This window comes from Psittacula echo (genome assembly GCF_963264785.1).
Source record: "Psittacula echo genome assembly, chromosome: 4".
Taxonomy (NCBI): domain Eukaryota; kingdom Metazoa; phylum Chordata; class Aves; order Psittaciformes; family Psittacidae; genus Psittacula; species Psittacula echo.
In genome coordinates, this window is record NC_137738.1 from 89,998,002 (window position 1) to 90,020,967 (window position 22,966).

The window sequence follows — 22,966 nt, forward strand, 5'->3', positions numbered from 1 at the left end:
AGAAGTAATTTTGAAAAGCCTAGCAAAATGGAGGATAACCCTGTTCCTAGAGGAACTTGTTTCATTACAGTACTAAAAATCACACTCCCAAAGATAAGAGACCCTTGCCCACAGACCCTTATTCATGGAACATGCATTGTGAAATAAATATATACTTTGTCTTTAAACAGATATGTGAGAATGTAAGAGCCAATGATTGTAGATACAGACTGTTAACGTGTACAGAAAGGACTTTCACTGTTTAAAAGGTATAAAAAGTAGATAGCTGGCAGACTGGGGGTATGCTAGCCTTATGGAGTTACCAGCTAGTACCCATCTCTATGCAGACATGAATTAAACATTTTGACTCTGTGTGAATAAGCTCTCTGCACACAGGGTGAAGAACCCTGATTTTGAGACAACACCACCATAATAATTGTATTTTAAAAGCCATCTAGATCAGCTTTTGTTTCCTGGGGAGACACATCAGATTTATGGGATCACAGCAGTTTACACAAACTCCTCATTCCGAAAGCACCCGTTCTTAAAAGACAAATGAATTCTCACAGGTGCCCTCAGCTGAAGTTCTCCTGTGCCGGCCCAAATATTGGTCCCAATCCTGTGACCAGCTACCACGAGTGGCCTCATGGCCTCTAATGAGTCATTAGAATGATGACTGCACCACCTGGAAACGAATGTACCCTGCAATATGCTGCACAGGCCCCACTTGTCCTTCTGGGCTTGACAAGCACCCCAGGAAGGACTGCCACTGAAATATGGCACAAGTGTCAATGTATTTAGTACATTCAAAAGTCTAGAGCTGATGAAGGTCATAAAACTGGTTCTCACCCCACTATTTAAATCAAGGGTTCCTGGTATGTGTGTTCCAGCAGAGCCCTGTACCATGATGGCCTCTGAAGTAAGAAGAACCACCTTGTCCAAGCAGGTTCAAGTTCAGACCGTTGTCAGCTGTAACCTGCTGTCACACATCCTCATATCAGGAGTGTCATGTGCTTGGGGACCAAAGCTGGGGGGTTCAGGTATGTGCCAAATCCAGTGCCTCAGCTGAGCTGCTGCTGAGATCAAAGAACAAAAGTTGGGGGCACTGGTATGACTGCTTCCAGAAACTGCCCAACACATACATGCTGCTGTTTTCAACTGCTAGATTCCTCTTGTAGCTTTACCATAGTTGTGTAGAGACAAAGCCAACCGCAAGACGCCAGAGCTGTAGAGCCTTCCGTTCAGATTTACAGGGGTGGCCTAGTAAAATGCCAAGAATGTGAAACACTGACACTAATTTTGTCTTCCATTGCAGAGACAACAAACGGGTTCAACTTCGCTGTGCTTATCAGCTAGATTACACCTCTCTTTAAAAAGAACCCAGAAGTAAACCAAAGAGCTTATTTATGTGACAGGCCTTGGAAGAATACAGAAACAATTTGGTTGAGGTTGTATCAGAATATAATTACTGCATTTTTCTTGCTTTTTCCAACATACTGATGACAATTCATAGAATCATAGAATCATAGAATAGTTAGGGTTGGAAAGGACCTTAAGATCATCTAGTTCCAACCCCCCTGCCATGGGCAGGGACACCTCACACTAAACTATGTCACCCAAGGATCTGTCCAACCTGGCCTTGAACACTGCCAGGGATGGAGCATTCACAACCTCCCTGGGCAACCCATTCCATATTCCTCCTTTCATATTGCTCTTACTTAAAAAATGCTTACATCTGATTTTCTCAGATCAAGATTTACATTAGTTATCCCTGTAAAGGTTTCCAGTGAGACTTTCAGGCTTTTCACTACTTCCTGCTTGTGACATTTTTATTTTATTGCTCTTGGTTAGCTTTTAATTATGGTTTTCTATAGCAGATGGATTTCTTATTCCTTACATGTTCATACACATTACTCTTAGTCTTCTTTGAGCAACATGTACTGAATGGAGTAATACACAGTCAGTGATGGAGAAAGAAAAGACTGTCTGTTACACTCATTAGTTCTCTAGTTGAACAGATTCAGACATCCAATTTATATGCAAGGACTAAACAGTAACTCTCCTGCTGTCATGGCCAACATGCATAGCTCAGATTAAAACACACAAACAAAAAAAACCCCAAAATTTTAATTCCACTGGGTACCATACACATTACTTTCATTGCTTTTTCTCCTGGTTGGTAAAACTGAGGCTGCATATAGCCAGCCAACTCTACCTTTACTGCTGCATCTCTGTTACTGATTTTTCCTTGCTGTTGTGCTGCAGTGACAGGAAAGGTGGATCCCTTTCCTTTTCTCATGTGGCAGCTGGCATTTTCACTATTGTGGCATTTAGCACCTCGAGGCTAAGCAATACCTGTGCTTGCTTCATGGTACTTCCTCTCTGGTTGCTGTAGCACTAGTGGATTCCTGGGGGTTTTCAGTTAGCCTAGGGCAGAGAAGATGATTCCACCTCTCTAATTCACATTTTTGTGAAGTGAGTGCAAAGAGCCAAGAAGTGACCCATTTAGTCCCCACCTGCAAAGACGAAGGCCCCAGATGAGCTCTCCTCATCTGAATACAGAATGTAAATATATACATGGGTAGGACTTTAAGTGGGTTTCATAAATGATTTAGTACTTTTAATCAATGCCAGTTACACACGGCAACTCTGTGTAGCCACTGTAGAATAGGTTGATGAGATATGCAAATCTAGCCAAGTTTTGCCATATCAAAGCTTTCATGAGTGCTGAGATATTGGGAATCAGTGGTTAAGGGAAAAGGAAGGAGAATAAATGCCCCTGTTTTGGTGGAAACATGGTGGCACCATGCTGAATGAGAATGGTCACTGAGCCATGCATGGCCTGGTGGTGAGTGTTACTCTCACCACACTGCACCATAAATTCAGCTGTGTTTTAGTGCCCCCATTATTCAGCTTATAAGAGGTGCTCTGTTCTTGCCCCTCCCCCCCTCCAAACTTGTGTATTCATTTATTAACATATATTCTTGGCAGCCATTTCTGTGTTTATAACAGTCTGCAGAAAAAACCCCATGACTTAACGTGTATACAAAAAATACACTCATCACTTTAGTAAGGTCATGTGTCTGTAGGGCATTTTTACTTAAACTCACTGTAAATTTATCTGACTACTTTGCCCCACATTAATGCATGTATTGTACACATTAGCTAAGCATTTTAATCTTATTTGATAAATATTTTAGCTTGTAACATGGTTAACCACACAATGTAGTTCCCCACATAAGCTTTTAAAGCCAAATTTGATGTGACCTGAATCAAACATTTCCTATTTAAAACTGAGATTTTAGGTAGGTAGGCAACTAAGTAGTCATTTTATCTAGCATACCCTGCAAGGGTAAGTTATATTGCTATCACATTACCTTGATTGAAAACATGACAGGAAAAGGAGCTGTTTTATCTTCCTTGTCACAACTGAGATCTTGCAGAACAAAAAACTTGCTTGTACTTCAGTGTAAAACTACGTGTCAAGTGAAGCTGCAAAGTAGTAATAACCCCTGGCATCATCCCAGTCTTCAGCCGACCTTTAGTGGAACAGCCCACCCGTGAGCTTTGAAACTCTGGTATAGTTATACAAGCCTCTTTCAGGAAAGTGAGCTGACAGTTCTACAGGTAGCTCTGACCCTGACAAGTCCTGCCTTCTGTCTCTGTGTCCACTTATTATATGAGATATTGTCCTACTGCTGTTGAGATACTTTTGTAACACACCTGACATTCTTTCCACTTCTTCACCCCCCCCCCCCATTCTGAGTCTGCGCAACGTAAGAACCTTATTCATTATACTACTTTGTCATGACATAACTTCTTTTAAAGGTCACATGCCCACAGTAATTTTTGAAAACCTGTCAGCTGCTTTGCATACCAGACACTGTTGACTGGGTAAAGCCAACATACATGTCAACATTGCATCTTCTCCTAATGCACAGTCAGTATCAGAAAGAAATCTATCTACACCTTTTCTCACTGCTCCAATGTAGCATTGAGGTCTATTCAGGAGCACTAATAGCATGAAGATGGGCAGCTGTAGACAGTCATCTATATTTTTATTTCTTCATTAGCATTCTGAACAGTCAAATTTTGATCTATCTGTATGTCACTTAGTCCTTCTTCTCATGAAGGCTTTCACAGTAGAAACTGCATGTGGACTACTGGACTGCTGACGTGATTACTTGTCATCTTTCTTTTTTTACTTTTCGATCAGATCCTCATCACTGTTGTGTAGATAATTTAAAATCCCTATAAGTACTAATCCTGGCCATCAGCATGAGCTGGGCAGTTTTTCCTACTTGTTTAATTCATGCAAGGGAAGAAGAGTGACTTGGGAGAAAAATAGGAACTGAATAATCTGCTTTTCTGACTATCATAAATACAGCAAAAAAGCCCACAAATGTTTGAAAATATGGGCTGCCTTCAGCAGATGCGAAAGTTGTTCAGGTTCGGGGTGGTAGTGTGCTTGTCAGTTTTTTGTTTACAACAGGACAACACAGTTAATGACGGGAGATGAATCAGTGAGGGGAAGAAAAAGACCACTCACTATCCTACTGTTTTTTACAGCTGGCGGCTGGTGCTGTTTTGCACCTGATGCAGGTGAAAGAGCTCTGCAACAGAGGCAGCCGCATGCTGTGCCTACGGGCCTTGCCACCGTTGGAGCAAACCGAGCTGTGCTGCAGTGCCAAGCCCGAGATCCTGGTGACTGCTTACAGACGAAGCATTGCGCTACGAGGAAGCACAGAACTCCAGCCTGTAAGGGAGAGACCGACAGCCCCTGAAGGCGAAAGGGGTGACCGGGGCCGTCTCAGGCTACCCGGGCCCACAGAGAAGCAAGTGACGGCCAAGGCTTCGCATAACAGCGATGGACAGAGCAGAGCAGAGCAGACTTTTCTTTCTCTCTGTTCCCTTGCTGTGACAGAGAGAGCACCGCTGAGAGAGAAAGAGAAGCGAGAAAGGACCACACTCCCGCACCCCATTCCTAAAGACATTTCCCGCCGCCAACAGCCACCAGCGATGCGCATGCTCCACGCCCAGCAGCTAGTGATGACCTCATCCGCGGGCGCCGTGCCAGGACTCTCACCGTCCGGCCGGGCTTCGCTCCTGAGCAAACAGCCGTCGGGTCGCGACGCGCGCAAGTGTCTGCGCTGCCCGTCTTCCGGGTTGGGCTTCACTCCTGAGTGGGCGGGGCGAGCGCCTTCCCGGGCCGCGGTGTGCGCCGCTCTCGCGAGAGCTCTCTCTTTTCCTAGGCCGGCGCTGAGAGAGGTGGGTGCCGGGCTGTGGCCGCCTTTTCCCCCATCGCCGCCCCAATACGGACCCGGGTGTTGAGCAGTGCTCGCCGCCGCATCCTCGGGGTGGGGATGCCCCCGATTACCGCCCGTCTGAGGCCCGATGGTCGCCGAGGTGCCTGGCCTCGGGGAAGGGGAACTGGTGGAGTTTTCTTCTTCACTCCTCTGGTGGCGCCCCGAGGGAGGCCGCGGCAGTGAGGCAGCGGACCGCTGGGCTGGGAAAAGGGGGGCTGAGGCCTGGCGCGGAGCCTTGCGAGCCCAGTAACACTGCCTGCCCTGCGGCACGTGCGGCCCGGTGAACGGCCGGGCAGCCTCCTCGGCGCTCTTGAGGTCTCGCAGCGGTTGGTGCCACACGCAGGGCCCCGGGGTGGGCCAGCCCTGCTTGCCCTAGGACCGTTTTCCGAGGCTGGGGTTGGCATCCCCTGGAGTGACCTGTTGGGGTTTGCGTGGCCCACGAGGGTCTCCCTGGCTTCGCTTTGAAGCATGTGGCCGAATGGCAGAGTCTCGCTGTGTTTGTAGCAGAAGATGACGTGTTCCCGTTGGCAAATGAGATGTTCTTTTGCATTGTAGAAAGGCCATGTTCAGCTCTAGCGCAAAGATTGTGAAGCCTAATGGTGAGAAGCCAGATGAGTTCGAGTCTGGTATATCCCAGGTATGTGTCTTTTCCTTCTGCTGTTTGGTGATGGACTGTGAGTTACGGAGGTAGTGCTGTGACAGTTGTCTAGAGCACGAGCTTCGAGGATGATGCTGGCTAGATGTGTAGTTTTTCCTAGTTTGATTTGGGAACTGGGGCAGTCAGCCTGTGTTCCCAACTGTTGCATCTGCCTGTGTGACAAAGTCTTTGATACTGACTGTGGTAAAAAGTATATGTGTGCTCTCTGGTGTTGTGCACACTGGTCTCAACGGTTCTTACGATTTGAATTGCATGTTATGTATTATTTTGCAACTTCACTTTTCTAGGCTCTACTGGAGTTGGAAATGAACTCTGACTTAAAGGCTCAGCTGCGGGAGTTGAACATCACAGCAGCTAAGGTAGGCTGCACCTTCCCCAGAACGAATTGCTTGTTGACCTACTCTCTGCGAGTTTAATTTTTCCAAATGCTAACATTTTAAGTGAATAGTGTCTTTAGCCTTTTCTTATAGTCTGTGATTATTCTACTTTATGTTGTTGTGGTTTATCTTCTGGTTTTTGCTGTTAACATGTAAGAGTTTGTATAAGTTTTTGATTTTTTTTTCTGAGGAGCTGGTTTGAAAAGTCATAAGACCTCAGATATCAGTTTGGGGGCTTAAATGTTCAGGAAACAGTAGTTCTGCTTTCTCTGCAAAGTGGGCTTGAGGTCTGAAACTGATTTTTGGGGTGTAGATATTGGCTGGTGTCCTTGTTTTGAACCAGGACAACTGGCAATGTAGGTGTTGCAGAACCTGTGTTAGGAGCATAAGCTGTAACGCTCTTTGTAAAATCAGTTTGTTGTAAATCCTCTGTTATGTATCATATAGTAGGTAGGTGGATGAAGGTAGTAGAATGACTTGATGGCATAGGTTAGCCTGTTCGTCAATTTTAGTTCATAAAGGCATCTGAAACCTTAAGGAAGAAAAGTGAGAAGAAAATTGTTGTTAAAAATTGTCAGCTTTGCAGACTGTGTGGAACTTATGAAGGGGTTGCTGTAATCAAAAAACTGAAGCAGGTTGCTTTTTGGTTCTTGCCCAGGCCCAGCAGTACAGACAGATGCATGACTGCTTGGAGTTAAGTTAAAGAATCTGGGAATGCAGAAGTCTGCTTGGTATATGGGGCCTTCAGAAGCAGCACTTTGCTGCTGGAGTACATCACTGTGTACTGTCCTCAGTTTAAAAATGTCCTTGTTGTTTATATAGCTGCTTGGTTTTGTTTGTGAGAAATCTCCTGTGGGCATCTGAATTTAGCTTGTGTGGGAACATAGCTGGTGAAGAACAATTAAGCTTTGCATTCTGTTGGAGAATGAAGATGTCTCTGCGGCTAGGTTCATGGGAGAAGTGCCTTGTAAGCCTATCCAAACTCTTCTAGTTTTAATCAGCTGTTCAAGAAGCAAACCAGGAGAAAGTAATCCATGTTGGTGTGATGTAAACACGTTTGGAGGAGAAGGAACTTTATGTTGAACTTTTCTAAGACAGGGTGCTGGGACATGCTTCTAGCCATGCTTTGCCTAGAAAAGTTGGATCAGATGATCCTTGAGGTGCCTTCCAACTTGGTATTTTATGAGTCTATGACTTTGTTACAGTAATGATGTAGGCCTTGGCAAGTGGTGGACAAAAGATGATTTCCATGAAATAAGAGCTCAAAAATAAAAGATTTATTACTGTAAACTTTTGTCTAGAGTCTGCATTAGAGGCAAATATTTTTTTTGAAACTTCGTGTCAGCATGTAAGTAACCACTGCGGATATTATGATAAGCATTCAGTATAGTTAGGATTCTAGCATGAATCCCATCTTGCAGAAAGATTGAGCTTTGCAGTTTGGAGGACGTGACTCTGAAAGGAGCAGTGGGCTTTATTTACAGCAAAACAAGTGCTTTGACAGCTTTTATTTCCTTGTAAGAGCAATCCTCTTATTTGGATTAAAACTGGTACTGCTGTCTGATGCTTCCCCCTGCTTTCCCCCCCTCCTCCCACAGTGTTACAAGTAAGACTGTGTTCAGAGAATTCATAATCAAATCAAATATTGCTTCTCAACCCCTAGGTAATGCTTACTTTCTGCTTCTGTTTCAGGAAATTGAAGTGGGTGGTGGCAGGAAAGCCATCATTATCTTCGTACCAGTTCCTCAGCTGAAATCCTTCCAGAAGATTCAGGTGCGGCTAGTTCGTGAGCTGGAGAAAAAATTCAGTGGGAAGCATGTGGTGTTCATTGCTCAGGTAAAACACTTAGAATCATAAAAATGTTTATTTGAAGGGATCGCTGGGCCAGCATTAGATCAGATCAGCCATTGTTTTGTCTAGCTGAGTGTTGAAAACATCCAAGGATGGAGGTTCCACAGCCTCTCTGGATAACCTGTTACAGTGCTGTGCTACCCTTTCTGTCTTGTCTATTCAAGGTAGTAATGATAACATGCATATTTTTGTACCAGCAGGAAATGTAATTAATGTCATTCAGTGCATGTAAGCTAAAATGCTTCAGCTAGCAGCCAAGGCTTTGTAAACTTGGTGAGATGTGAAACTTTTTGAAGAAGGATGTAACTTGTTCTGGCCTTCCTTACTCCTTCAGAAACTTGACAAGCAAAGCTTAAAAAGTAAAAGGGAACAAATATTAATAGGAGCTATACTACACTTTCATAATCTAAGTACTTAAAATTAAGGTGAACAGAGGAATTAAAGCCTGACAAGTTTTGAATTTATTGAAGGAGCTAAGCCATGAGAAGGTGATAGAGGGCTTTCTGAGCAGTAGTAAAGGGTGGACAGACTGGAGAGATCTCTGTGGCGTGGACAGTTAGTTGTTAGACTAAAGCTCTTTTTAGCAAAAATTCTTGGTTAAATAATTTTAAGAGGCAGGGCACCTTATCTTGAATATTTATGTGGCCAAGAGGATTTCTTTAAGTTAAGTGCCTCTGGCTCACTAAAACTAAGTGCTTGAGAATTTTCTGTCAGTTTAGTAATCTCTATTTTAGAGGTGAGTGTGTGTAGTTTTTCTGTTGTAGGTGAAATGTTGCTTTTGAATATGATGAGACCTAGTTTGGGTTACAGTAACCCTGTCATTAATACAGTCATGGAGAAGCTGTGATATTCTGTGTTGGTAGAAAATAACTGCAGGTGGCTATAACTGCTTCTAAACTCAGTAGAAAATAAGTTTTAGTGAGCTAAGCTGGTATGCTTTTAAAAGCACCTTTAGATGCTGCTTTTGTGACAGATTACACTTAAGACAGGGTTTGATCTGGATTGTGTGATACATCTTGCTGTTTAAACTGGTGTTTCAATCTCTGATGACACCTAGCCATCTGTGAGGCTGAGATAGCTTACTGTTCTGCTTCACACCAGAGGCTCAGTCTAGTAAGAATTGTAGAATTCTTTGAGATTTCTGTTCCCAAAGAAGCGTGTTCAGATTGCTAATGTGACACAGTAAACTACCATGGTTGTATTCATGGGAGAGGAGGGCTGAAATACAAATCTTTTATTTCAGTGCACTGAATATAGGATGAGTAGAATACCAGTAATTAAGCTTCTGCAAGTAGTATCAGGTTCTAATGCTGGTGTAGCTTTGGGCATACTTAAGTTTTCAGTGTCTCAAGTATCTGTTGGGGGTGGGGAGTGCATGTTGCATGTGTAAGTCTTTTAGGAGATTTTTTGAGTTGATTGTAAACACTAGATACTTAGAAATGCCTTTTTTGTTTCTTTTCCTTCTTTAACAGAGAAGGATTCTGCCAAAGCCAACGAGAAAAAGCCGTACAAAAAACAAGCAAAAGCGTCCCAGGAGGTAAGTAGATAATATTGATTCAATAAGACAGCCGTCTTTTGTTACTTGCTAGTGTAGTCAAGTAATGTTTAGTTGAGTTTTTGAGAAGTAATTCAAGTTGTTGGGTGGTGGTGTCCTTTTACTACTTGAAATAGTATCTGCTATTTGACTGCTAAAGTGTGCAGTAAAAATCTCATCTTCGGGCACTGTGTTCATTTCTGAGAACTCCCTCTGTGTTCCAGCTACAGCTGTAGCCAAGTTTTAGCCAGCAGTACTGGCTTAAGAAACCCAAACCTGCTGTGTCTGTTACCACAGTGTGCTGACAAGAATTATTTTTAAGCTGTACTAAGAGCCATATCCACATCGTGTTTTAGACTGTACAAGAGGCAGGGGAGGCAATGAGAGTGGGAGTGGCAGATAACAGGTGTAGGTATAAGTAGTCCCTCTGAGTATGAATTTAACAAGAGTAGTGCAGTCGCTTGTGTTAAATGGCCACCCTGCTCTCATCTAGTCTCTTATTGCTAGATGTGCTATACTGCTATGTCCAAATGGATGTCAGTGCCTCTTCTGTACTGTTCTCTATCTTACTATATCATTATGTTGTCAATCTTTAAAGTTTGTCCTCTACATGACATGTGGTGTGTTCCTGTAACTTCTCTTAGCCTCAGTATTGTGTTGTATCGCTATTATATTTTGAAATCTTCAGCCATAGATTTTTGAAGTGCTGTTTCATAGTGCTCATCTAGCTGCAGTCCTGCCTTTGGAGGACTTTTTTATATTAAGACTGGTATTGCGCAGTGCTTAGAGAAGTTGGCATCTGTATATGTGATTAGCATGCTGCCTTCCAGCATGAGCGAAGGAGAGTCCCAGGATTGTCACTTTCTCAGCCTGAGGCTAGATCAGGCTAGTAGTGTTGTAAAACTTGAAATGTATATGGTGAAGCATAAAAATGCAATTGATGCTTGTCTCCCTTAGCTGTCCCAATCTTTGCAAGTTTGAAATGCTGCTGTAGACACAGGTCTTGGTTACTAGTGATACTGCCTTGAAACTGTAGATAGAGAAGCTGGAAATCTTACTAGTCATCTAGACTCATACACAAAATAACCTGGATTAATTTTTCTCCTTTTGACTCACTTACGTACAGTTCAAGAACACAGATGTAGACATCAAACAATTTTCTAAGTGTGGACTAAACTTAACCAGCTAGACTTTTCCTGTAATACATTGGTGTTTTAAGCTGCTTGGGCTTAGGCAGATGAAGAAACAAGTGTTTTCAAAACTGGGTCTGCTATTGTATAGTTGAAGATGCTTACACACTTAAACTCTTCCAAGTGAGTCTCTGCCAAAAAATGCAGATGGGACAACTTGGTTCTCATTTAAATAAAATCTTCTTTTAATATATAGACATAACATTTTAGGACTGTTCTTGCAAAGCAACATGTGATACAAAAAAGGTCAGAAACCTGGCTACTTTTCCCCTTCATGCAGTCATTACATTTCTGCACTTGGTGTAGACTTCAGCTTTTAATTTTTGCATGACCTGTGAAAAAGTGTGTATTGTCACACTGCAGCATTAAAGCAAAACGAAACACCACTGAATTTCAGCTAAAGCATGCTGTGGAAGGTTTAAGCCTTGGAAAGCTGGAAAATCTGGCAAGAGGACATGTTTTAATGATACAAATATGGCATTTCAGCCGTACACTTACTGCAGTGCACGATGCTATTCTTGAAGACCTGGTCTTCCCAAGTGAAATTGTGGGCAAGAGAATCCGTGTAAAACTGGACGGCAGCAGGCTCATAAAAGTCCATTTGGACAAAGCACAACAGAACAATGTTGAACACAAGGTAAGTGAAAAAAACTTTCTTGTGCAGGATGGGATGGCTTTCTGACTTAGCTAAGAGGCCGCTTATGTGATACAGCAAAAGACTACCTTTAGGCTTGTTGTAATGGAGATGCTTCTGTTTGTATTTGGAGTAAGATGCTGAAGAGGAGGCAAGGGAGTTTTGAACTGAAGCTCAATTTCAACTCTCCAAAACTGCTGGGTTACGAAGTACCTATATTGGTTCCCTCATGGGAACAGACAGTGTTCTTCTTGTTGGGGGTTTTGTGTATTTGTTTGTTAGAGTTTTGGGGTTTTGTTTGTTCTGCTTCTTTGTTCTGTTGTTGCTTTAAGTGAAGCACTTTGCTTAGACAAAATGCACTTGGTACAGCCTGAAGTCCCCCATCTTTTGCACTTTGCGTAGGATTTTTCTGTGGGGACATGTTTAGGCCTGCTCAGTTCTCTGTGTCTCCTATGGTTGCAAATCAAAGAGATTCCAAATATTTTCCAGAAAATACATCTTCTGTGTAAATGCTCAGCTACCTTAGTCTAAAAGAAAATAATAAATAAGCCTCAGAGTTCACTTCAGAGTGAAGATACAGTGAGAAATAGTGTTGTACTTAAAGTATGCTAACATAGATTTTTACTTCCATACACAGCATATATAAACAAAATTGTTTGTCTTCACAGGTGGAAACATTTTCTGGTGTCTACAAGAAGCTCACAGGCAAAGATGTCGTGTTTGAATTTCCAGAATTCCAGCTGTAAAGTGCAAAAAATGGCTGAATAAACAACTGTTCATATAACAGAGTAGTTTAATTTAAATTTTGAATTCCATAAACATAGATGGGAATTTAACTGGTTCATGGGACACCTCCACTGTCTGGATGAGTGACATTTGTCTATCAGAGTATTAAGTCACCAGCGTTTTAACAGGAGGCCTCTTAGGTTGCTCTTGGCACTGTTACAATGCAACTCTGTACAAAAGAGCCCAGAGCCTGCAAAAAGAATTAGCATTGAAAAGTAAACCAGAGTTTGTTGAGACTCACCTTTTAGGGAGTATGTGGAGGATTGCTGTAGAGCGGTGGAACTCCCGAGTTCTGCACGAAAGTATACCAGCTGGAGATTATGTTCCTGACACACAGGAAGAAGTCTACATGGCATGTGATGTGACATCTGAAACATGGAGATACAACATCTGAAGAAGGGCATTGAATTTTTAGGAAATATGTTGGGGGGATTTGAATTTGAGGTGGCTTTCTTGCCTTTCAAGTGTCAAAATTGCATACCAGTTCTTACCTAAAATCAGGTCCTGCAGCTTCTCACCTTTATGAGAATGAAACAGGGAGATGTTTTCACTTCTGAGTGTTTGAGTACCTTGCTGGACAAAAATACTTCTTTCTTTTTTTTAAGGTATTGGTTTTGCTTTCAGAAATAATGGCTTTTCGTATCTCCATATAGTAGCAGCATATATAGTTGTATACCTAGTGTTGAGGTCACCTTTCTCGTGGCCAATAAATGAGGAAGCAGGTTGTTTCTTTGAAGAAGCTGGCTTACCTTACAGCCTTTTCCTGTCTTTTCAAACTTCCCTCTCTGGAGTAAAGCTTTATTCCTTATTCATTCCTCAACTATTTGTTGTTCATCTTGGATGAATCAGCAAAAGTGAATTTGTCAACTTCCATTAGAATTAGATGAGGGGAGTTGTAGGTATAGAATAACCCCAAGTCCTGTCTGCTTGCGTGGAAGAGTAGTCACAAAAGATCTTACAGGAGGAATGCCAGGACTTTAGAATTCAAGTTTTCCTTGTTAAAACTTGTACTACTCAGGTTGGAAATGCCACCCCCTCCTCCGCACAGTCTCACCCAAATAATTCTAAAGTCAGACATGTTACTAAGCTTCCCAGTACAACAGTCCCAGATGGTAGTCTGTGCAAATAGGTGTTTGCTGGTGTGGGTTGGAAGAAGCAGTCTGGGGAGTGTTTGGGGACTTACCAGATGTTAACTACCTTTAGTTAGAGGTTGGTGAGTCTGCTGAGGCTGTGTAGCATCTGTAAGAAGAGGTGATGCTCAAGCAGCAGGCTTGAGTAGACTATTTCCTTTTTAATGGTGAAATGTAACTCAGATTTGATATTTTCATAGCAATAAAAATGTCAGTAGTGTTTCTAGTTTTAAAGCACTGGGAAGGGGTAATAAGCAGGGGAGGAGAAATCTGTTAAACTTGAATGAAAAGATTGCAAATGTTCCCAGGCATTACCAGCTGGCTATAGATTTTTTTCTTGGCTCTTGTTGCAAGCCCTTTGAACTATGTGAAATGCAAAGCCCGGGATGGCCCTATAAGCAAATTCTTTGAGTGAAAGGATAATGCTGTCAAAGCCATTTATGGTTCTTACATCAACTGAGCTGTAAGTAAAAGTGGATTTTCATGGCATAGAAATACCAGGCTGTGTGCTTTGCAAAAGGCTTTAGTCCTAATTTACCTTTATCCATGAACCCCCTTGTGTGCTAGTGTCAGTGATACAGTCAGACAGCTCTCACTGTCCCTTGACAAGCATATCAAGTGAATGCTTGCAATCTGGAAAGTAAGTTGATGCCATCTGGTTCAAGTGCTAATGAGGCTGCTGGCAAACTGGTGTCAAATGTTACCTTAACCTAAACAGACCCCATATGAGATGATGCTAGACTGTCCCTATACCTTTCATGCGCTGGCATATTTGAACTCTGAACTCATGAGTCCTCAGGAGTTTATCAGCTGGTCTGTGCGAAAAAGCAATGGTGTATTCTGTACCAAGATCGTGTGCAGCAGTAGTACATGGTTAGTGTCGATGTGAAGAAACTATCACATACTGGAGAGTATAAAAGACCTGATTATTTCCTGTAGTAGCCCAAAATGAGAAGCAAGGGCTTTACATCCATTAGGCACGCTTGAGACTTGCATCTGATATTATCACTTTCAGTGTTTATTCCATACACATCCTTTTACAGATGTTTTCAGGTATTTTTGCGAGGAAGGCTGCTCCCTGTTGATTTCCTGTTGAAAAGGTGTGTTGATTTGTGTGGCAGAATTCTAGTGTGGCAGAACTTGCTTGAAGTTCTGGGTGGTGTTTGACCTATCTTATATTAATGTGATAATTTGATGCATGATAACATCATGTCTTACTAGCCCCTTTTGAGTGTAAGTGGGAGCATCTAGTGCGTTTTAATGTAGTGATCTTCACAGTAGGCAGTGTTAAAGGAAATCCTATCATTCCTGCATTGTGAACTGAAATACCTTTCCTATGCCTTTGTTTTTAGTAAATTTTGTAAGTGAGAGGCCTGAGTTTGGGTCTCTGTAATACCTAAAAGCCAGAGCAATGCTGAAAAGCTAGACCTTTCTCTGTTCATGGGATATGCTTCCTAGGTCTCTAGAGGTGTATCAGAACGGGAGAAAATATACTGATTACAGAATGTCATGAAGTCTCATAAAAAGAAGTCTTGTGGTTAGGTTGAGGGGAGAGAGTTCTCCTGTGCTCCACATGGGCCTGACCGCAGCATTGATCAGTGTGAATGGTTGGCTGCTTTAACAGTGTCTTTGCTATGTCTCTTACTGCCGACCTTCAGAGTGCTCATGTGAAAAGCCTGTGTTCTGCTAAGAGCAAGGGAAAGAAGGGACACGAGCATCTCTTTGTACTAGTGCTCTGTTCCCTGCAGAGAGCTACATTTAGAGGATTTTACTTATGTCTGGTGATCAAGAGGAGAAAGTTTGTTGGATTTGTTAGTCTGCAAGACCAGGGTATCCCCTCCTTTACCCTAGAGTTACTGTCATTCTTTCTTTTTTTCAGGAAAGTCATTCTTAAGCTTAGCAACAAGCAGCTGCTGCCCGGTGTTGCTAAATGATTAACAGGTAATGCTTTTCATTATTGGATACTGTGCTGACGTGTCTGGCTCGGTTTTGATCTGTCCCTGCAGCAAAGATAGAATTACAGCCAGGCACTGAAGAGGTTATTCTAATTTTAAGAGATGGGAAGTAACAGAAAAAGCACTGCTGCTGCAGTGAATGCTGCTCAGGAATTCTGTGGAAAAAACATCAGTTCCACACCGCTAATGATGGATCTTACGCAGCTGCAAAGTGAAACCTGTGTTGCTGTTTCTGCACTGACCTTTCCCAGCACACATCCCATATATTGCACAGAAAGGGTGGTGAGGATGGTAGCTTCTGTTGTGTCCTTCCTCTTGGAGGTCCAGGTGGTGCTGTGTGCTCTCTGGGACTGCGCTAAGACGATGAGGTTCACATGGGTATCTTCACGGGGGGCAGCTCTACATGCTGTTTTTTACCAGGCATATCTTAATGTTTAATAAAATTGTTTTCTTTTTTCTTGGCTAAACAGTTATTGCTCGGTGAAGCCAAAGGAAATGGGACACACCATTAACATTATTATCAGGAGCAGAGGAGGGGATGCCCTCAGCGTGCCGGCATCCAGATCTATACTATAGAGGAGTCATGTGTTTGCTGTACCTCATTGTCTCTTTTGGGATTGTGCCTTGGGAGGCTTACGGGGGATGGTTAGTGAGGAAGCCCCTGCTTTCAAGAACTTGAACAGCATTTGTGATGGCCTGCAATAAGCTGAGCTCCAGCAATTGAGCTCAGATACTGACTTGCTAATTAATGAGTTTGGATACTGGCAATTTTAATCCCCTGGGAAAATCTGATTGGAAATGCTGCTGCAAACATTGAATGTTTTGCCAAAGGAAGGGGAGAATTAGGGCCTTGTCATCTTCTCGTAAGACCAACTTTTTTAAATAGCTATTGTGTTTTTATGTCTAATCATTTCACAGACACAAATCTAATGCCAACTGACTATGGAAAGAGTAGAAAAAAATGCCTGAAAGCTTCTAAAATATAGCACACCCTGCCCTGTTTTCTAACAGATGGCTTGTCACTTTTGTTTGTGGTTTTGGTTGGTTTCAATCCAGGACTTACCTATAGTTGTGTCAACACAGTGTTTGATCTGACTATAAAGGCAGGGTGAATGTTGGGTTGTGTGTCAGGCTGAGGTAGCTGGTCTAGCTAGTGTATCTTGCTGTATACCCTAGACTCTGAAGGGTATAGGTCAGCCACCCTTGCATTCCAATCCAGCAAGGGTGGCTGGAACACTTGTGAATCAGCTCTTGAAGTGTTAACAGTTTCTCAGACAGGCATATAAAATAAAAAGCTAGCTTAATAACCAACAGCTGTTGTGACCTGATGATGGTTTAAGCTGTACTCAATGCGTCAGTATCCCAGATTGCAGGTAGTAGCCCAATTTAGATGATGCACCAATGTGGTTATGCAGTTGGCTTTCTGAGTAGGTGAAGGATGCTTATGCCTTTCTATAAGGGATCTGTACCCTTTTCTCTCGTTAGATGAAACAAAACCAAGTAGTTGCCTATTTTCCCCTTTCCTAGGGAAAGTACTTTCACTGCATTTATAGTGTTTACTGTTTGGTTTGTTTTGAACTCTAGCCATTTATGTTTATTTTTTACTTCTGTTTCCCCAGTGTTTAATCCTACCTTTTCTACTAACTTTCCCTGAAATGGCTCTCTTTCTCCCTTGCATTCTGTTTCTGGCCTCAAAGTTATTTGCCTGTGTTTACAGGGAGAGTAGATATGTATGTAAATGGACGTTTCCTTTGCCATTGTAATATGATCTTCAAAGGCTTGGACTGCAGTCACTTTGCTGCATTCTTTACATCAAACGTTTGTCTTGGCAAGTTGCTGCCAACAGAGTGCTGCAAGGGCCCAATCCTGCTGATTGCGTTCTGCTCCCGCTGAACTAATGGGGCTTGTGTGCATAAAAGTGAACTTTCAAATCAGCGTTGTGTGGTCCTGACACAATTATGTTCATGTTGTCCTTACTGATGTAATCTGGAAGTGATCACCAGTTCTTAACTTTTTATGACCATTTGATGTGTGTTAAGATACAGCAGTTCATAGCATGTTCCAACCCAATGTGGAAACAGGGTGGTTTAGGAGAGGTTTGCCTTTATAAATGTAGTCCATAATGCAAAGCTATGATACCTGCAGTACCTGTTTTCATCTTGCTCAGCAAAGCTGCTCAGTATGTGCAGTGCTGTGGGATGGCAGAGCAGATACTGTGGTGGGAAGGAGGCTGCTGCACACCCCAGGGCTGGGGAAAGGTTTGATTCTCATCAAGAAGGGATATGACATATCATGGCCAAAGCAGTAAAAGGGTGCATCAGTGCCATGTGTCATCAGCTTGTATTGCAACCCCCACCACAGCATGGAACGCTCAGTGAAGTGGACCTACACCTCCCACTAAAGCGGATCAGTAGGTGGTAAAGAAGTGAACACATACACATGATCCTGTTACTTTCTCTGTTTCTCTCAGTCTAAAATCTTCTTTGTGTTCTGATACTTTTTTGATTTTGGGACTGTGAAAGATGGAAAGGAACCTCCCGCTACTGCCTATCTTCCAGCGAGAGGTCAAAGACTGGGAGTATGTGACCCAGGCTCAGGTCCTGCTGGGTGCTTGCTTACAGCATGACCCCTCAAACCTTAGCTAAGGAAACTGGGAGGAGGAACAGTGGTATGAGTAGGGGTGGGGGGATGGGTGGTTCACAAGCCTTTTGTGTAGAAGCAGCTTATCAGAGCTACAGCGTTGCAAATATAACAGCTGTTTCATTAGAGTGTATTAATTGGTGTAGTCATAAGTGGTACTGTGTATTTGCCCTGGAAGTTGAGGGTGAAGCCAGTAATATCTGTTGAAGTATAAACTGCTATAACAGAAGGAGGTATTCTCAGAATTCCACTTCCCACCATTAGCTGGTATTGTTCTTTTCCTGCCCTAATGTATGTGGAGTACCATGGTTTACTCAGGGTTCAACCTATAGCTGTTTAAAATGAGAACCACAACTGTACAACTACCTGGAAGCTAGTGAACAATTTCTATCTCCTCTTTTTCCCTTCCTATTGACACAAAGCATGATATTGCAAGTTGTTAGAAAAACAAACCAACCAAAAAGAAAAAACCGCAAAATTTGGTGAAGCAGCCTGCCATGGGGGTAATTTAGCATTTATATTACTGTGGAGTTTTGAGACTCGGCTCTCAAATAGTTCCATGTTTTACTCAGGAATGCTACAGCCAATTGCAAGAATGGAGAGAAGGGGAGAGTGTGTTAATTATCTGCATAAGATGTTCATGTTTGGTGCCACATTCCATGTGTTTTTATATCCACTGAAGCAAAACAAGGAAAGTGGTGTGCTGGGGCAGTGTGTGTGCATGGCTTAGAGCTGAATAGATGGAAATGGTTAAAAGGGGTTCTCTGCTAGAGAGGAGGAGGGGAGAGTAAGAGTGCATTCCCAAAAAAGTACATTCCCAAAATAAAAGGCTTACATCATGGACCTTTTCTGCTTTCCCACACTTCTTTCCTAATTATTGTCTGCAGGACAGCTGATCTATTTCAAACAGGAAGCTGTTTACAGATAACACTTGCAACTGTTTTGTCTGATTTGTTGAACTGTCGAAAAGCAGAAGACAACCTCTTTTCAAATTAAAAACTGTCAGACTTCTGTAAACAGCAGCAATGAGGTTCATCTGTGCAGTGTCCCTGCAGGCACAGAGCGTTCTGCAGTTCCCGTTTTCTCAGGAACCATAAGGTAAGAAACTTTTTACTTTCACTCTTTAGAAGCACGTAGAGGAAAAAGCCTGTGTGTTTGTTAGGGAGCTGCCTTGTAAGTAGCAGAATATGACTGATGATCCGCAAATAGTAGGGGAAGGTAGGGAAAATAAGAGCTCACTCGATTCTATGGGGTAACATTGGACCTTTCTGTTGGGAAGCACCCATGATAACTGAATTCCTGTCTAGTGGAGGATTTGTATTTAAAATGTATAAATGCATTGGAAGAGCTCGCTTTGTGCAGGAAGGGACAAAACAATATATGAATTTTAACTTTCCCTTCAGCTGAAACTTATTGCAGTTCATTATTAATTATTCAGTTCATAATTATTAATCCAGTTCATTAATGGATTGCAGTTCCCAATAACAGATAATCAATGTCAGTTCAATTTTGTAAATGCTAAATGCTTTTCTCTATCCTGCTACTTTTATTCCTAAGCGTCTGGCTGTTTTCTACTTTAGAATTGAGCTTTTAATACAGCTGCAAAGCAGGGAGTTTAGACTGATGTTGCAGAAGTGAAACAGATGACAGAAGATCTAGTAAAGGCTGGAAATACACCACTGGATAATTAAGAACAAACTCAGTGAAAACCCAGTCAAGTTGGAAGAAGTAGTAGCAGGAATGCCTAAAGAAATGTAAGGATGTGTAAAGATCTAAAATCTTGGTCTAAATGAGTGTAAGCTGTTCTCTAGTAACCAGAAGGCCACATGCCTGCTTTTCAGTCATGAGGTATGAAAAAACTTGTGAGCTTCCATTCTGACCTCTGTGCGTACATACATGTATGTTTGATATAGACAGTGAAATTTAGGAGGGGGTTTGTTTCCTAGGAAAATTCAAATCAGTATGGAGAACTGAAATACCCACTTTGCTTTGCTGTACAGTGAAACAGCAGGAGCCTCTGGACTGGAAATACTACAACTTTGATCCTTGGGTGCTGTAAGATTTTAAAAATACAGCAAATGTAGAAACTATTGCCCTATATTTCTCTCTCTGTAGTGGAGATATTTTATGTTTCATATCTGTGTGATTGTTTGCGTGTTCGTAATTGTTGAAGGCATTATAGTGATCAAAGAATATAAAAAACCCACTGATACAAGGGTCTCACTTGTAACAATGATTTTGGGATCTTTTAGCCTGTGACAACTCATTAAACATGTACCTAAAATTTTGTTATGCTACTGATGCCGCATAAATAAAGTATGGAGATGTATGGGCAAGAAGTAATACTTCCAAGTTGAGTATTCCTTTAAAAATGTTTGGGCTGTCATTCAGAAAATTTAGATGTATCTGTTAAAAATGAAAATATTTTTAAGTTAATAAAATAAAATAACTTAAATTCATAGTTAAAATGGTATTTTAAACATGGCGTAGGCCTACAGTCAGCAGAGAATTGCACTGTGGAAGCAGCAGAAGTCTACTCTGTAATTTACAGATTGTACATTATGTTGAATGCTGTTTTTTCTGATTACTTTTGAGTGTTTCTATAGCTCTTATTTAGTCATCTTCAGGGCTGTCCAAAACCTCTTGAACCAGAATCCTTTTGAAGTGGGAAGGCTTTTGGCAGAGTAGCTCTTTAAAGAAAAGTGTCAGTTTGCCAGGGTAGTTCAGTTCTTTTGTCAAAGTATTTTGGCTGAAAACCAAAAGAGTTTAGCCAAAAATACTCTCATGGTGTCTCCTGGGAAGTGTAGTTTGTGCTTCGCATTGCATTTCACTACTGGCAGAACTTCACAGCTGAACCCCTTTTCCCATAAGGCCCTGTGGTCAGGATCTTGCTATTTTCGTTTCCCTTGGTGAGGGGAGAATTAGGATGTATTTTGGGAAAAGTAGTTGAGCGAAAGAAGAATTACTGGGCTTGTAAGGCATCAGCTGTAAGCAAAGCCTGTTGGATTACTGGTCGATAACTAGCTGGCAGCTTAAAATTTGAGCGCTTCCTTCTGTTTTGCACATGAGCTACAGACATTCTTGTTTGTGGGCCTGGAAAGTAGGACCCTTCAAGAAGATTTAGTATGTCATTAGAAGACTTAAAGCCTTTTGATGGTTTTTAGCCATGGAAACACCTGTTCAAGGGAGAGAACATTTAAAAATGTTTCTAAGGCTTTCTTAGTGCTTCTGGGTTTTTTTACTGGAAGTACTCCTTTTTTGTATTTGGAATTGAAAGCTGCAAGAGGGTATGGCTGGATATTGAGAGTTAGGCAAACTCTTAATTCAAGAGGAAAATGACCCAATAGGAGCCTCAAGCTTTAGAAGGAGGTGGTTTTGAAAATCCATCATGTTTTCATCTTGCCTATCTAAATGCCTCATCAGAAAAATCTGTTCCTGGATGATTTGCCTATAGTTGTAGAAGATGTCTGCAGTCAAAAAGGGAATGGAAGTTGGTCTGCTTGAGTTCTTAATCACTGGACCAGTCTTGTTTGTTTATTAGCATGGAAGGATCCTTAGCTGCTATGCCTGTTTAGATGTTACTTCCTCAAAACTGCATCAGAAGATTGGTTAAGTCTATAGGGTGTCTCAGAGGCCAGAACAGGGCTATAAGATGGATGGTGAGGAGTTTTAGGGTTTATATTGTTTTCCTTCTATACTGAATCATAGAATGACTTGGGTTAGAAGTAACTTTTAAAGGTCACCTAGTCCTACAATGAAACACATTAATACAGTTTCACAGTGCTGCAAGTTAGATACCTGACTCCAGACCAAGAATCAGCAATGTTTGCATGCTATATGAAGCGAACGGAGGAGAACGAAGTGCTGGAGAAAATGAGTTGCCGTAGCCAGCATTGTGTGATGGCCACAGCAGCTATCCGGAAAATGCTTGTGAGGGAGATGCTCCAGGATTCCCTCTGCTGGATGTGGGAGTGGATAAATTCACCAACTTTATTGCCAAGTGCCTGCAGGAACTTGAGTTCCAGAAGCTGTAACCTCAGCTTGAATGTTTGTGCCCAGTTGTCCTACAGGCATGGAGACTTAGAAAACTGGATCTGAGAAAACAGGTTTCTACCATTCTTGTTGAAAAATGGAAACTGCTGCTACCCAGCTGTTGTGTAATAATGTACTGGCTGGGAGCACTTTCCTGGAAAGCAGGAGCTCTGCATGCAGCTCATCACACTGCTTCAAACCCCACTTCTCATCTGCTGGCAAGTTGCCCTTGTTCTAATTGACATTGTAATTTGGAAGTGGAACCACTGAACATCTAAGATTGTGTCCACAACTCCCAAGACAGTTTCTGATGTTGATACTGCTTCGATTTTAGAAAAGAAAAAGTCTGATGAATCGAGGGAAATATGTTCCTTGGAAATGGCAGTGTTTTCTATTAACTTTTCTGCTTACTGTGTGTTTAGCGGATACTGAAGGAGTTTGGACATGTTTCCTTGATGAGTGTAAATGACCTATGTGGAAGAGTAGTGTCTTGTTACCCCCTTCAGGCAATATGTTGGCTATCTCTGGTCTGTGAAGTAAGAAAAGCTTAGGCACCCAAGTAAGTTTTCTGCTAAAACTATAGGCACCTTCTGCTTTAAGGTTGCTGAATTGTTGGGAGATGGTTTTCGATGATTTATTTGGACTTGGGAACAGGCCATAGATAAAGATCCAGTGCTAGTATTGCCAATAGTGACTTAAACAACTCTCACCTGGAGATTTAGGGGTGAAGAATGGAAAAGGGTGGAGAATGGAAAGAGAAATTTCTTCAGTTCTGGCTGCTTTTTGAGTGAGATCTTGAAGAATGAAGCTGTGTCCATAGCTGTGCTCAGGTTCCTGGTGTCTGTCTTTGGTGCTAAGCATTGCTCACTTGTGATAATTTTTCTTTTGCTCCTG

At 42.1% G+C, this 22,966-nt stretch overlaps 1 protein-coding gene across 2 annotated transcripts; it reads left to right on the forward strand.

Annotated features, from left to right (window-relative positions):
- The first annotated feature begins 5,174 nt into the window (after positions 1-5,174).
- On the forward strand, positions 5,175-12,879 carry RPS7 (ribosomal protein S7). 2 transcript variants are annotated; one of them, XM_080616033.1, is made up of 7 exons: positions 5,175-5,247; positions 5,841-5,922; positions 6,231-6,302; positions 8,013-8,156; positions 9,644-9,708; positions 11,382-11,532; positions 12,198-12,877. In XM_080616033.1, the coding sequence occupies exons 2-7, from the start codon at positions 5,848-5,850 to the stop codon at positions 12,273-12,275; spliced, it is 585 nt and encodes a 194-aa protein (XP_080472159.1). In that variant the 5' UTR covers positions 5,175-5,247; positions 5,841-5,847; the 3' UTR covers positions 12,276-12,877. The 2 variants fall into 2 exon arrangements, with proteins under 2 accessions (XP_080472159.1, XP_080472160.1); XM_080616034.1 differs by lacking the exon at positions 5,175-5,247 and adding an exon at positions 5,263-5,385 and having other exon boundaries at positions 12,198-12,879.
- Positions 12,880-22,966: the final 10,087 nt, after the last annotated feature.